General features: G+C 33.5%; 1 protein-coding gene across 1 annotated transcript; it reads right to left on the bottom strand.

The window, feature by feature from the left end:
- Nucleotides 1–6104: 6104 nt before the first annotated feature.
- Nucleotides 6105–14182, bottom strand: LOC121246759 (LEC14B homolog). Its single transcript, XM_041145023.1, is given in 10 exon segments — nucleotides 6105–6477; nucleotides 6897–6957; nucleotides 8186–8341; nucleotides 9799–9859; nucleotides 9862–9970; nucleotides 10495–10572; nucleotides 11762–11935; nucleotides 12089–12166; nucleotides 12733–12852; nucleotides 13057–14182. Coding segments are annotated over 10 exon segments (1410 nt in total). The 5' UTR covers nucleotides 13438–14182; the 3' UTR covers nucleotides 6105–6285.
- Nucleotides 14183–15472: the final 1290 nt, after the last annotated feature.

The raw sequence follows: 15472 nt of genomic DNA, 5'->3' as shown, positions 1-15472 counted from the left end.
AAGAGCCAAGACTTCTACTTTAGTAAAAGTTCTTATAAGACTACTAGTATCAACTCATGATTGTGAAGAAGCTGAAACAAAGAATATTGTTTATAGAGAATTACTAACACTGCATATCCATCATGAACTTCTATGAGTAATCTAATTCCAATATATGCCTCCTGATTGAATACAATTTGTTTTTCCATTATGTATTTTCCTTAACTTCCTTTTTTTTATTTATTAAAATTATTTTATCTAAGTTCAATTGTTTATACTAATATCTTTTTTTCTTCATGCATGAGTAGCCTTCAACATGCGGACTGTCCATACATCAATCAAGGACATTACTCTAACTACAAGAAATTGGAGCATCAAGATGATTATATCAGACAAATCTTCCAAACGTACTGCACAATATTCACTGACAAAATATCAAAATCTGACATTGATATACCCCGAGGTAATACGTTGACATCATTATCATACTTGCAAAAACACACTTAATGTTTATATTGTATTCTTTTACATGATATATCCAAAATAAATATGTTTTCCCCTTACAAGATGGATTCATTCTAACTATATTCTCAAATTAAATCATACATGTATATATTTAATAAATACTATTTTACAATCAATTGAATGCATATAACTATTCATTTATATAATATTATGCAAGGCAACCGACTGCAAGCAACAATTTTTGGCAAAGATATAGACCTACGTAATGACATGTTACACATCTTCCAGTCGTACTACATTAGCAATGCCTATGTCAAGCCTTTGGATCCCAGACATAGAATCGAAATGCACGAATGCCAGTGGATCCTAAATTCAAGAACAATCATCGAAAACATTCAAGATGATGAAAAGGAATTACAACCACCAGAATATAATATTATCTCATTCACCAATCTGCATGACTACAAAGACATTAGATTTGAAATAGGTAAATACCACATTAATATATTTAAATTACTTTTTGATACTCTTATTTAGTTTTCACGAAAAAAAATTTTAACATAATTGGGCAGCTATTCTAGCGGTCGCAATACACATGAAACCTCCTAGAAAAATTACCTCAATATATGGGCCAACAAAGATCTAAGAAATATATGTTATTGACCAAAGGTAAACAAGATTTATCAACTACATATGTGATATTAATAACTCTTTAATTACCTTGTTCTTAATATTATTTTGTCATATTATACTTTTAAATACTTTCCCCTAAATTTTACAGCCTAATACCCATATGGTTGACTATGTGGGGTCGGTTTGTGAATGGTGAATGTCAGACAATCTTTCATATTATTGAAGCTAAACCAACTCTACTTGTAATACGTTTAAAAGTCGGTTCATACAATGATATATTACACAACTTACAATATCAGCATCTATTAAATATAGAATATCATTATCTACTAACTATTTTTATTTCTTTATAATATAGGTCTCTCTCTTTCATCTCAACCGACGAGTGTATTTACCTTAAATCCTGTCATCCCTGGTGCAACTCCATTGTGTCAGTGGTAATTCGTTCTTACCTTATTACATATATAATCTGTACCTACTATAAAAAAAAAAACCTAGACATTTTATACTATATTAAAAATTTTCAAAATATATACACAAAATGCATATTCGTCGACTAGCTTTAAAAATGTTTTTTCTTGTATATCTTTCCCTCCATGATTTTTCTCATTCTTTTTAAATTCTTCTAAAAATATTAAGGACGATGCTAAATCATGCACTGCTTGAAGAAATCGTCGAAAAAAATCTGCATTGCACATCGGCATTGCATCAACTGTTGATATGAAATACATAATTAAGATTGATGATGTTGCTGGCTTCCTTAAATCATTACAACCAATGATAGTACATTTCTACGATTTTCTTTAACTTTTTTTGTCTTTATATATATTGCCTATTAAAAATACAGCACATGCATTTTTAAAAAAAATACAACCTTCTCCTAAGGCTACATACTATTTACAACCATTTAAGAACATATGTTTGTTCAAAATTTAATGCAGAAGGCAAGATTTTAGATTAAAGCAACCATCTTTGTGGTTGATCTCCATCAAATATTCTACTACGTGTCCTGCACTGGATGTAAGAAGGGGATAGGATATGAACAAAATGAAAAATTCCTGTGTTATCATTGAAAGTATATGAGTAATGCACAACCACGGTATATATGTTATATTCATATTTTACGTCATGAATATAGTTTGTTTAATCAGTTTTATGTTATATTCAAATTATTGTTTAGTCATTTAGACTCATGAATATAGTTTGTTCATACAACTATCGAGCCTATATTGACATCAACGATGGCAGTGGACGACTGGGGGCTGTCATGTTTGGTGAAATTGCAGAAGAAGCTCTAGGTTGCACAACAACCAAACTAATGGTACACACAGGAAAGGTAACCAACTTGATCATATTCCTATTTTTATTTTTAAAAAATTGATCTTAGATATTCAAATAGAGAGTTACATAAATTTTCTTTCTTATACACTAAATTAAACAAATGTTGCAAATTATTCTTGGAGCATTTTTTAAAGATGTTAAAAGAAAATTACCCTTGTTTCAAAAACTATAGGAATATATAGACATTCGAACCATTTACCTCTATTGGCCTAAAATTTCTGGCATGCAATGTCAAAATTCCTTACCAACTTGATCATTAAGAGTGGAACTTGATGCCAAGCTACATTGGAGAAAATTTGAAACAAGTCTGAAGTTGTTAGATTTTCTTGTTCATTTGTTAATTTTAATATGTTAATGAGATCTGGTTTTGATATTACATTTCTCTGGTCAATTAGAAATTTAAAATTATATACTCATAATAATGTCTTTTACATAAGCCATTACTCTTTCAAATTATAAATTGGTCTACTTTATATATTGACAAGATTATTATTAGACGCAAACACTACATTTATATTTGTTCACCATACTTTATATATTCTATATTAACATGTTTCTAAATCTTTGATAACCATGCTTAGACTCCAAATTCATTTCATGCAAGAACATTTACCGTATATCCAAAATATTGTAACATTATGTTCAAGCAAAAAATGGATCATACAATTGGGTGCAGATTTAGATCAACTCCAAAAACAGCGCCACAAAAACTTCAATGTTCTCTTCATAAATGTTGTGAATGGGAAGAACACACCACCTCTAAATAAATAACCCCCAAACTTTACTTTCCAAACTTTACTTTCAGAACGAAAAAAACAATTCTGTAATATTTAGTCATTTCAAAAACAAACTGTAATATGAATTCGAAAGATAATCATTTACTTTCCAAACTTGCTTTAACCTATAGTTTGTTTAAACTTATTGCTATTTGAATTAGTAGTTTCTAATTAAAATGAACTATATTATCCTCATAGATCTTATCATTAAATTTTCTTCTTCTACAGTGGATGTTTATATTTTAGAACAATTTAATACAGGGCAAACATGTCTTGCACGTAACTTCACTGCTAGTATATATATATATATATATATATATATATATGTATGTACTAGGGAACGGCTCCTGGATGTGTTAACCCCGGGGTGCACCTAACATAATAATTTAAATAAAAAAAGTGAAAAAAATCAATAACTTATTTGTCTAGAAAAAGAAAATATAAGGTTAAAGAAAGACAACAAATTAAGATTAAAAAAAAAATCTGAACTTCAGCAAAATATGAGTATTGGTCTACATCCATATTATATAAGCACACTGTCAAAACAAAAAAAAACATGAAAAATAGACGTCAATTCATGTGCGCCGCGGGGCTATTAAGACTTTTTGATAAAACATGATCACTCATTAAATTGTACAAGGGAGCTACATATCAAATGGTCAAGAGTCTTAAAAACTTTTTGGTAAAACAAGATCCTTCATTAAATTCTATAAGGGAGCTACATGTCAAATGGTCAAAAATTTTAAGAGCCTTTTGCTAAAACAGAACTTAACGGACTTAATGAAAAAATAAGAAAAGCTAACGGGAAAAAAAAATTATTTACAGTTAAATAGCTACTTATTATAATAGAATAGATATATATAAAGCGAAAGAATATTTAGAAAGTAAGTAAACTTGAACTTTTGTTCTTCTGCTCTTTTGTCGATTAAACTTCATTGATAATAGAAAAATTTTATTCCTAAGCCTCATATACCACACACCATCATTTTTAAGATTTTTTTTTAATTTTACTCTCTTATCAAATGTGTGGTATATAGATTATAAGTAAAATAATTCAATTATTTTAAGAATAATAAAACCAAAAAAAAATTTAAAAAAATAAAAAATAAATAAAAAAAATTATGGTGTTTGTTGTATGAGCTTATGAATAGTAATATTATTGGAGAGCTATATTCTGCATCAGTGCAATTTGGAACTACTATTTTGGCAGTTTGACTAATTGTATTAACATGTAGGCCATGATTGCACTTAATTGGTCGAACTGCATGGCAAGATGCCAATTAAAAACCCTACCTGCCTCATGTCACGGGTGAATAATCAGTGGTCAGCAATTAATGACATTTAATTATGGCAAATTGGGAATAATGCAAATTTTGGACGAATGGCGTTAATTTAGTTAACGGAAAAATAATAAAAACCGTTAAAACAAGATTTTTGTTAGATAGTCACTTTATATATATAAAGATATAAACACAATTTTACGTATAAGATTATATATTTTATGTGATAGTTTTATTTTATTAGAAATTTTTTAATTTAAATTTAAGTTTTCAAATTTTAAAATGTATACCATTTTTCGTAATTAGTACGTCATCACGTATGATTATGTAAGTAAAATTATAAGTACAAATAATATTTTCTATTTTAACTACTGCACTCCAAATTATTACTTTCGGTAAACTTGCTCTTTGGTTAGTAATTAAACAGATATAATTAGTTTTCATTTCAAATAAGGTGATTATAATATATAATTCAAAATCTAAGTAGTCACACCTTCCATTGATTGAAAAATAGATTGTAATAAATATTATTATTCTGGACTATTAAAATAGATTGTAATAAAATCGATCCTAATAATCAGAGTAATGATTAAAATTATTTTTGTTTGAAATTTGAAAAAGTAGTATTTTTTATGTTTTGTTTGAGAGTTTAGAAAAGTTGTAATGATTAGTTAATGATGGAATAAAAAAGTTGAAGGTTTCAAATTGCATAGTATTTTATATTTGAGTGATGTATGGAAAATAAATATCTAAAAATACCTGAAAATACTTGACAATATTTGTATTCTCAAACGGACCCTTAGATATGTCACTTATCTCTAACACACTTACTTACAAGATGTAGTGCAAGTTTAGGCCTGGTTTGGTTTCACAAACCTTTCAAACCATCTTATTTTATCTCATCTCATCTCAACATTCAAAAATCATTGAAACACAAATATTTTTTAATTTTAAATTTTCAAATTTTCAACTTGTTTATCTAATCATTACCGAATCATTGCAACTTTCCAAACTTAAAAAAAAAAAAATTCAACATTTTCAAATCCTAAAACATAATTTCATAAAATATCTTAACTCAAACAATTTCATTACTCTTAACAAATTATCTCACTATTATTCACAGATTTTTCATCTCAACTGGCTAACCAAACGAGTCTTAAAATCAACATAGTGAATGAATTGATGAATTACAAACCCATTTACATTGAGAAATGTTTCGTCTCCATAGAGATCTTGCAAGAATGAACTTACAAACTTGCGTAACATGAATTTACAAGATTTTAAATTTAGTTATTTGAAATCTCTGTATAGGCATTTTGACTTGTGTACAAAAAGTGAATAAAACCTAAGCGATTGGGTTTTCTTTTTTCTGTACCGAGTCTTGACGATGAAGGGTTTATACAACTACGAGGCCCAGGATGCTTCGGGTCAAGCATAAGAAGCCCAGCCCAATCTCAAGGCACCCAATTGCCAACCCATCCAACCCTGCTTATTACACTACAATAAGTTGGTCAGCAAATCATCATCGAACTTAAACTTAAAAGCTCATGGGAGGACTAGCTTGGAAGTTGGAATAACCTGATAGTTCATACTCTGTCCAATTCCTACAATTACATCCTGTTTCTCCCCATGCTGAAAACCACACACATTTACCAAGACTTGTGTGCAGCCACAATTAACCATATACAATAACAAACTATACATTTATTTATGGTGACTACAATTTTTCTACAGCCGTTTAACGAAAAAGATTGGGAACTCATATGTTAACCCAAATATCAAAAGCAACTGTGTAGAACCAAGAGCCATTTTCAGTAGAAATTTCTCCATCGACTCCTACTCCGCTTCGGCAGAATGGGTCTACCACCACTTCCAGGAAACTCCCATCTGGCAATGTCACCATCCCAAGAAGAACTGACGACCATAGGGTAGAGCGGGTGCCAACTACAGTCTCTTACAGGTGCGTCGTGATAGTCCAGTCTTGCGACTTGAGCTCCACTAACCTATAAGAACAATAAACTCGCAATAATTTTAGGTAGCACGTTGTTCATAACCACTGAAGGGAAAAAGGTGCGGCTTAATATAGAACCGAGTCTGATAGAATGTTACTGGGCATGTTCTGGGCTTTGTATATAACAAGTGGACAATCTAAAGTCTGTTAAAACCTGAACTAGTTTTGCACTCTCTCTCGAGTTCTTGGGGTCTACTCCTGGAACATGCACAGTGAGTCTGGGGAGATTGGTATTTATCCGTACGGTTTGACTTGTATGGCTTGGGCTAGAACAACATGATGCTGAAGTAATCATTGATGACAAAATCAATGGCCATATCTCTACTCTTCTCTCTCACATTACAAAAAAAAGCTTGACCAAGAAAAATTAAGCTGCAAAAGAAAGAGCGTTAAAGAAATATGTGTGCATACCAGATCATAAATATAAACAGAAGAATCGCTGGATCCAGTGTAGATGTACTTCTGACCAGTGCTGCAACAAGTCATGTGCGGTGAGAAATATTATTCAGCATTCCTACTTTCTCTCAATGATAAGATTGGACATAGAATGCCATAAAAATATCTTAACTATAAAAAAAATGCCATAGAAATATATATCGTTATCAGGGTGACAAAAACGCCCTAAAGCCTGACCAATCGTTGAAGTGGGATGGGCTGACTTCACCTTTTGGATAAGTAAGAAGAGCTAACTTTATTGTTGACTAAAAGCAAGCATAATCGGGAAAAAAAAAATACTTCATAGAAATTTGAACCATTGCAGTTAATAAAGGGGTTGGATCAACCACCCCAACTTCGGCTGGAAAAGCCATTCGGGGTATCCAGCCCCACTAAACTTCTGGTAGACCAGGAAAACAACCACCATTGTGAATCTGTTAATCACCTCTTTCTTCATTGTGAAGTGGCCAGATTCTTGTGGAATGAGGTTTTGAATCGGACTGGTTTACTTTGGGTAATGCCCAAGGAAGTGGTGGATTTATTGGTAGGGTGGATTGAATTGAAAGGTAGCAAGAATGTTGTTCAAGTTTGGAAGATGATTCCTTCTTGTCTCGTGTGGTGCCTATGGCTTGAAAGGAATGGGAGATGCTTCGAAGACAAATAACGTTCATTGGGAGAACTTTAGGGTTTTTTCTTTAGTACTTTGAGTTTATGGCTAAAACTTTTGTAATGGAAGATAATTTCCAGAATCTGTTTTAGGTTTCCTTTCGTTTTTGGAAAGTAGTAGGTATTTCCTTTGTATACGTTTTGTGTACTTGGGCTTATGCCTATTTCTTGGGAATAAAATCTTTTATTACTTATCAAAAAAAGGAAAACAACCACCATAGAGATGGCAGTTCCATGGATCAAAACATTTGACTGAGGCCAAGCTTTGCATTGAAACATAAAGAAACACTAGGAGGCACGAGAAACACATTTATAAAAGTGATACAAACATACACACCATCACACTAGAAATTCAGTATGTCATCAAAATAACAGCTAATAGATTTAGTAGCATTAACCCCGCCGTCCACCCTCTCTCCTTGTCCAGTAAACTCACTCTAAAATTTCAGTCAATACACACATCATTGGGGTTAACTATAATTAAATTTTACTGGAGCAAAACGATATTTCTCTCTTGATAAGTTGAGCAAAACAACATTACAAGAAGGTAAAAATATTAGTTGTCTAACATTTTTTACTCATAAAAAAATATTAGTTACCTATACGAGGGAGAGAAGTAACAACGAATTAGAGAACGCAAGACTGAATGGCCTCTATAAGTAGCCAATGACTGATCATGAGGATGTTTCAAAGTTCTTGCATGAGGAGGGTAGTCCATCCATCTGTAATCCCATTCATCATCTCTAAGCACTGGACTGCCAATTGAATACAAAATTAACATTGATACCTAAAACAACAATAATTTAGACTTGCATAGAGTAGAAGCCACAGTTAGATCAAGCAGAATGGACTTATTGGTCAAACCCAGTGAATTGAACTTATATTTAAGTCATTTCACATAACATGATAATTATGACTAAAAAAATTATAGAGGAAGTTGGGCACATGCACAAAAGATTGAAAAAACTGTAGTAATGAACCGTGTACTCTTAAATGGTCATAAACATGATAAAATGTTGAGAAGGTTCAGTATAAATGAGCAAAAGAAGAATATATGCAGTTCCATGTACAAATTATTGGAACAATATAAGAGGAACAATATTCCCTTTGTTCAACATAGAAGCCACAGCATGAAATTTTCTCCCCAAATCCTATCATTCCGTGCCCCAATTTCATTTTTTAAAATTCCTTCTCCCGCATTATGTCTTCAAACAACAGGAGGACAATATAAAAAACCAAAATGATGTGTGTCAATGCACTAAATAATATGATGAATCACAACTTCCCCATCAAAACAGTTTTTGATGGACAGAGTAATGTTGTACTACGAGCAAGAATTTCTATCCTGCACTATATCATTTGAGCAGCATAAAAATAAAATATAAAAACAATCAAACAAACAGCTAATGGTGCATCTTGAAGTCTCATCACAGCATTACCATTCTTGTACTTTCCCCATATGGGTTGAAGGTACAAATTCATTCTTTCACAAGAAGTCACAACAGAACAGATCTGAAGTAAACAGTGTCAATGGCAAAGGGGAAAAGGCAGTGACAAACACCAAGTGTCATATTTCAACACAAACACAGCATGTGAACTTAAGTACATGGCTATACAATATGTCTTCTAGATTATCTGATGTTTAAACAGATTTGTTTACCCATGTTTTCAACAACTTGAGCCAAAAAGAATGTGCTAGAAAATAATAGAAACTAAAACTGGTTATGATAGAATGTGCTATTTGAGCCAAAAAGAAGGAGAGCTACATTTCAACAAGGGTGAACAAGATTATGGTATCTGAAAGTTTACGAGACACCAAATCTTAAATAGGAGAAGGGCCTAGAATTGAAGCCAAAAAATCAACAAATTATTGTAACATTCTGGTGTAGTGGCCAAAAAGTTTCTATGGGCTTTTCATCATACTGAGATCAGGAGACAACGCACGGGGTGAAAATGGCAAGGCTATAGTTGTAGCCTCAAGGTTGCCTCAGAGAGCCTCACCCTCAGGGAAATGTTCTTGCTAATTGATTACATTGACAATATGACCTAGCTTGTTCTTCATAAGCAATGAGCGGGATGTGCTACAAAAGAATTAGACCAATTTTAGTGCTGAGAACTACAGATTTCCTAAATATGTAGCATTTATACTTTCAACCCCACAGCAAAAAAGAAAGTATACTTGGGCAGCAAAGAATCATTAATTCAGACTTACTACATGGCATTAGAGAACATTTTTCTTATATCCCAGAGTTTAATGGTCTGGTCTTTTCCGAGATAAGATAACGCCCATCTCCACGACTGTCGAGGAATGTTATGCCTTCAACATGTCCCATCAAGACTCCTGCTGCCTGTCCTTTTGTGATAAAGCAGTGCCTGTCCCACACCTGTTCAAGATAATATAGTAAACAAAAATTATTGATTGATTAAGCTCATTAGTGGAGAACTAATGTCTCATCAATTTCAGCTAGCAACCAGAAAAACAAAAATAATACAGCATTACGTGAATAATTCTAATAATAAAACTCAAAGAGTGACCAAACCTTGAAAAATCAACCCAGAAAATCCATGCAATTGATTTCTTGAATAGTCATATAATCCAGAGAACATGGCAATAGTTTGAAAGACTTATTGGCGTGTCCTCCAAAGAGAAGGTGTGTAAAAACTGATAAATAATCAGTTCTTTCACACTTATTATAAGAGGATAGGAAAGCAAAACACTAAGTGAGCCATTACAAAGAAATTCTCCCTCAGAATTAGTGCCCTCAAATTCATCACTAAAACAGCAGCATGGATGGAATTAGGCTTCTCAAAAAGGCTACCAGTCCTTTAAATTATTTTTTAATGAAAGAATACAAACCACACACAAAGTCTTTCCTCATTATCTACAAGAAAAAATTGTAGCATTTACCTTACAAAGATTATCATCACTTCCAGAATATATGAGATGGCCAGATTCATCCGCAAAGCATACTGTGTTGACATCAGACTGCAAGAGAAAATATAAGTCAGATTTTAATGCCTCTAACTACAAAATTGGACAAGAGATACATAAAGAACAATAATCATAAAAAGTTTCCCACTTGCACATGATAAATTTCCAAAGCTCATCTTGAGGATGGCATCAGTTTCTTTTAATATGAAATTTAAAAGGGGAAAATGGCTCTATCTGTATGGAGCTCTAATCCACAAGACACCAAACAATCTCACTTTGACATATTTCTTTAGAAAATTTCATTAGAACTTCCTTTATTGGGGAATCAAGAAGTTTGGCACAAATTTTACATCTCTGTCATGCCTAGATCCTCTAATAACTTTAGTGTTTTGCAAGCTGTAATTAGTATTTGCCCTAACAAGATGTGATATTTCATCATTAAGGTCAAATAAACAGCTTAATCTTACATTCATTCTTTGTCAGAAGAAGCAACCACATAATTTATAAACAATTAAACCTGTGTTGTCTTGCTGTTGAAAGTACAGATAGGAAAAAAAATGGTATGAGATGTTATCTGTGCAGGCATATAAGTCTATAAATGCTATTTGGTAAGTGAACATACACAATTTTTCCAAAATTTTCCAAGACATACTCATGGCTATAGCTTAATAGCGGTTTCAAATATCCCAAATACAATTTGAATCCCAGAAACCCTTTTTCAACCTCATGAGGAAGGGCCAAATATACAAACTCATTGGGTGGAACTTCACTCTAGTTTTCAAAATCGACTGTAAACATTCTGGCATACTAATAAAAAAAATTTGATAAGTAAACATCAAACCATTTCCGAAGAACTGTTAGCAAGGTGGAGAGGGATCACTGGAACACCACAGATCAAGGCTGTGTGGAAGATGACTCCCATTTGTATGTTTTGGTGTATTTGGTGTGAAAGAAACGAGAGGCTTTTTGAGGATCATGAGCGCTCCATGGAAGAGTTTAGGAATTTTTTCTGGAAGACTTTGTTTTTGTGGGCCATTGCTCTAGATTTGAATGGCCTCAGCTTCCATGATTTCCTTGTAACTGTTTCTAGTTCTTAAATAGGTGTATTCACATGTATACTTCCAGTGTACCTAGGCTATGCCTACTTTCTTTATCAATGAAATAATTTATTACTTATAAAAAAAAAAAACCATTTCCAAATGTTCCAAAACCAATGTCTTATCCTAACCGTAAAATGTCATACCATGTGTGCTTTAATTTGGAGGGACAGTTTCTTCGCCTCAAGATCATAAACATATATGGAACTGTTGCTACTTGCAGCTACAAGCTCTCTCCCATCATTTGAAAATTTTACAGAGAAAATCCCAAACTTATCACCATCTTTATCACCAGAAAAATCCAAACCTTCATGAATTTCCTGCAAATTGAAAGGGTGCTTTTAGACGTGAAGCAACACTTCAAACATGAAGTAAACACTACTTTATAAGGCATTCCAATAACACCAGTTACCTCAGAAAGATAAAAGAGCAATTAAGAGGGATACCTAAAAGAACTAGATTGTGGCACATACCGTAATGTTTGCAAGTGATTCTGTTTCAGGAGATCCAACATTAACAATATGTACAACAGGTGACATACTAGCATAGACCTACAAATTTTCATAAAGAATATAGTAAGCAGAAATTACAACCAAACAATTTTGCAAATAAACATAATCCAAATGGGGAACGTCTTAGAATGCATTATATCCAGGAGGCTGAAAAAATAAATAAAACATACAAATCACGGGTATTGATAAAAAGGCCAAACCAAGAATACAATGGACTTTAGCAATGATATAACCATCCCAGAAAAAATATCTTAAGCTACTCTGAAGAAAGGCAAGAAGTACAAGATTTGCACAAACTTGGGCATAGTATGAAATGCAGAAAAGTACCAGTTGAAATTAACACAAATCTGAACACATATGATCCAAGACCATTTGCCATTTGCATTCTACTTAACCAGGTAAGAGGTCGCAGAAAAAGTTCTGTGAGATAAATAGAAGGAAGGGCAAACCACTGTCCATAACACCCCCCCCCCCCCACAACCCCTTCCCCCCAGCCGCAAAACAGCCCAATCTAGCATTTTTTAAACTTGCCTAACTAGATTACTTTTCCATGCTGACAAGATTATGGCCAAGTGCTGCCTATTTCAACAATCCTGCAAACTTACAAGGTAATGCTGATCAGGTGACAAAGATGTATCTGTAATGGTCCATCTCAAGCTTTTTGTTAGAATGTCCTTCTGAACTTTCCATCCCCTGTTCACATTATATATCCTAATGTGGCTTTCCTGTAAATAAATACAACGGAAAATAATCAAACAGATAGAATTGCATACAGTTCTGCCTGGAATAGATATATATATATTTATATTTTTTGTCAGTAAAGTTCAGTCTAGAATATTAAGTATAAAATAATAAAAAAATTGCCTAAATTAAAAGTATTCTTCAATTATCAACAATTCATTTCTAGCTTGACAAAACCTACAAAATACCTGAAATCCAGCAACAAAAAGAGAACCATCAGCTGAAAATTGAGAAACATAAGCCCGGCTTTTCATTCGTTCCACTCTATACGGTCCATTGACAGGCAAATATCGGCTTAATACATGGCAACCATCTGCTGATGAAAATCTCCCCCTACCTGAATAGTTACCTTCTCGACCGAACAACATTTTGACCGTTGAAACGGGTAACCTCAACCTGCAAGGTACAGTCCGGCTCAAAAGTTCATGGGGTCCAGACCAAAGCTTCGTGAGTTGGGCAATATCATGATCAAGGTTATGTGAAAGTTCACTGGGTCCTTCATCTGCAGAAGATCCATCGGTGGCACTTTCAACATCACAACTGCTGTTATCCTTTCCAATCCTACTCATAACTTATTTTGAAGTTCACAGACGACAAAGGTTACCAGCCAAATGCAACCCTTCAATTCACCATAACTTAATCATACGATCGATCCTACACACCACGATTTAGAGCTTAGCTAGCATTTATATTTGATTGAACGATTCTCCGCGTGCTCAATATACATGCGCATACACACGCACATATGTAACAAACCCGAAAGAAAGAAACTCTACATCAAACCACACATGGTTTTCAGCAGTGGAAGCAACGAACTAAGGATTTAAACAAAGATTTTTTTTGCAGATGAGCATGCTTGCAAACTATGAAGCAAATGAAGAACCTTTATTCATATAATTTATGTATTGTTTTAATTGGTGCAAGAAACAAGAGAGGAAGCAGGAAGGAAAAAGTAGGCCTGTAAACCCTCCATGGATGTCACTAATTTTTTCACAAAAAACAATAAAACAATATTTGATAATCGTAAGACTGACTAATTAAACCGCCGTTTGGTAGCCCAGAAAATGGAGGAAAAAGAAACGAATGACAAAATTTTTAATCTCAAACTTCCTTTGAAAGAATAGTAAAATTCGTACCTTGCCACCTCTCTACGAACACAGCCCTGGAGATTCCGAAAACACAGAAGTGATCCTAAACTTGCTCGGATTCTTTGTATCGTAGCTGATAGCAGAGACCACGGACGTGCAGGAAAATGGAGCGAGAGGTAGTCACGCGCGCGTCATTCCGTCTTGGGCTTGAGACCAGAAAACCTCTGGACAGTAAAAGCGGGTCCCATGCCATGTTCGACCCGTGCTTTGCGAGAGTGGGGTGATCGTGGCAATATGGCCCATCGGGTCTGGCAGAATCCACTTCTCTTCAGGCGGACTTGGGCTTCTGTATCAAGCCTGATGGCCCACTTTAGGCTTTTGAAAAAATAACGGGCCAGGAGGAAATCACGGGTTGAAATCTTATTTGATCATACTAATGATATTTATTTGTTATCTCTGGACAAGTTCGGATCAATGTTTCTTTAAATTTTTAGAGAAATTTTATTTGTAGTCCTTAAATGAGGATGGCATGTGCATACCTATTGATATATTTCATTAAATGAAAATTATTGTAATTTGAAAGGGATAGTATTATAATTTTAAATGCTTTTAAAGACAAAATTATCCAGTATTGCATGTGCAGTCCCTATTTGGGGACTGTACGTAGCATTACTCAAATTTTTATCTAAAATTGAGCTTAGAGACCTCGAGTAAGAAAGAGATATGCATATGAAATAGGCTTTACAACATTTATTATTGTCCATATAAATATTTTGGACAATATTAAATGATCAATAAATATTGCAGGGTCTATTTTATAGATATATCTCTCTTATTTGAAGCCTTGAAATTCGGGAATCTTTTTTTGAGAAGCTCTATAGGTTCTGATGAATCAAACCATAGCACGATCATCTTATGAAAAAGGAAGAAAGATAAATTTTCATCTTGTATCCGACCAACCTTCACTCTCCTAGTGTGGTGCTTGGTCATCACGCGCCACCATAGTTCCTAGTGGCCTTTTGCCGACGCTTCCTCCGCTTCCTATGCTATCACTCATCCTAACCAAGGATCATGGAAAAAAATGTAGTGAAAGTCTCATTCAGTCAATCCAGACCAGCAATATGCACCACATATCCATTCACTGTGGCTTCCGGTCATAGTATTATAGTCCGTTTATTGAACTGTATCAAAACCACTTCAAATGGCCTCCCCTTGTGGGAAATGGTTGGGGGTCAAGTCATTGACCCGAAATCCCTATTTTTTTTTTTTTACTTTTTCTTATGTTGTAGTAGTTGGTTTGGGATGAATGTAAGGGTCTCCCACCCTGTTATCTCTTGTAACTTGTAACTATTTTATATATCTATAATATGATTGCTTAGAAGAAGAAAAAAAGTTGTATACAAATTTGGTCGGTTTGAAAATTTACATTTCTAGCTTCCAACCTGCCAAGAGTTGGGAAGAAGTTTACAACTTCCATTAACTGTCCAAAATTATTTCTAAATTAACTATGAAAATA

The sequence above is a fragment of the Juglans microcarpa x Juglans regia genome, chromosome 1S, assembly GCF_004785595.1.
Source record: "Juglans microcarpa x Juglans regia isolate MS1-56 chromosome 1S, Jm3101_v1.0, whole genome shotgun sequence".
Taxonomy (NCBI): Eukaryota; Viridiplantae; Streptophyta; class Magnoliopsida; order Fagales; family Juglandaceae; genus Juglans; species Juglans microcarpa x Juglans regia.
The sequence above is the reverse complement of the archived record's forward strand: the minus strand, read 5'-3'. Positions and strand labels throughout refer to the sequence as shown.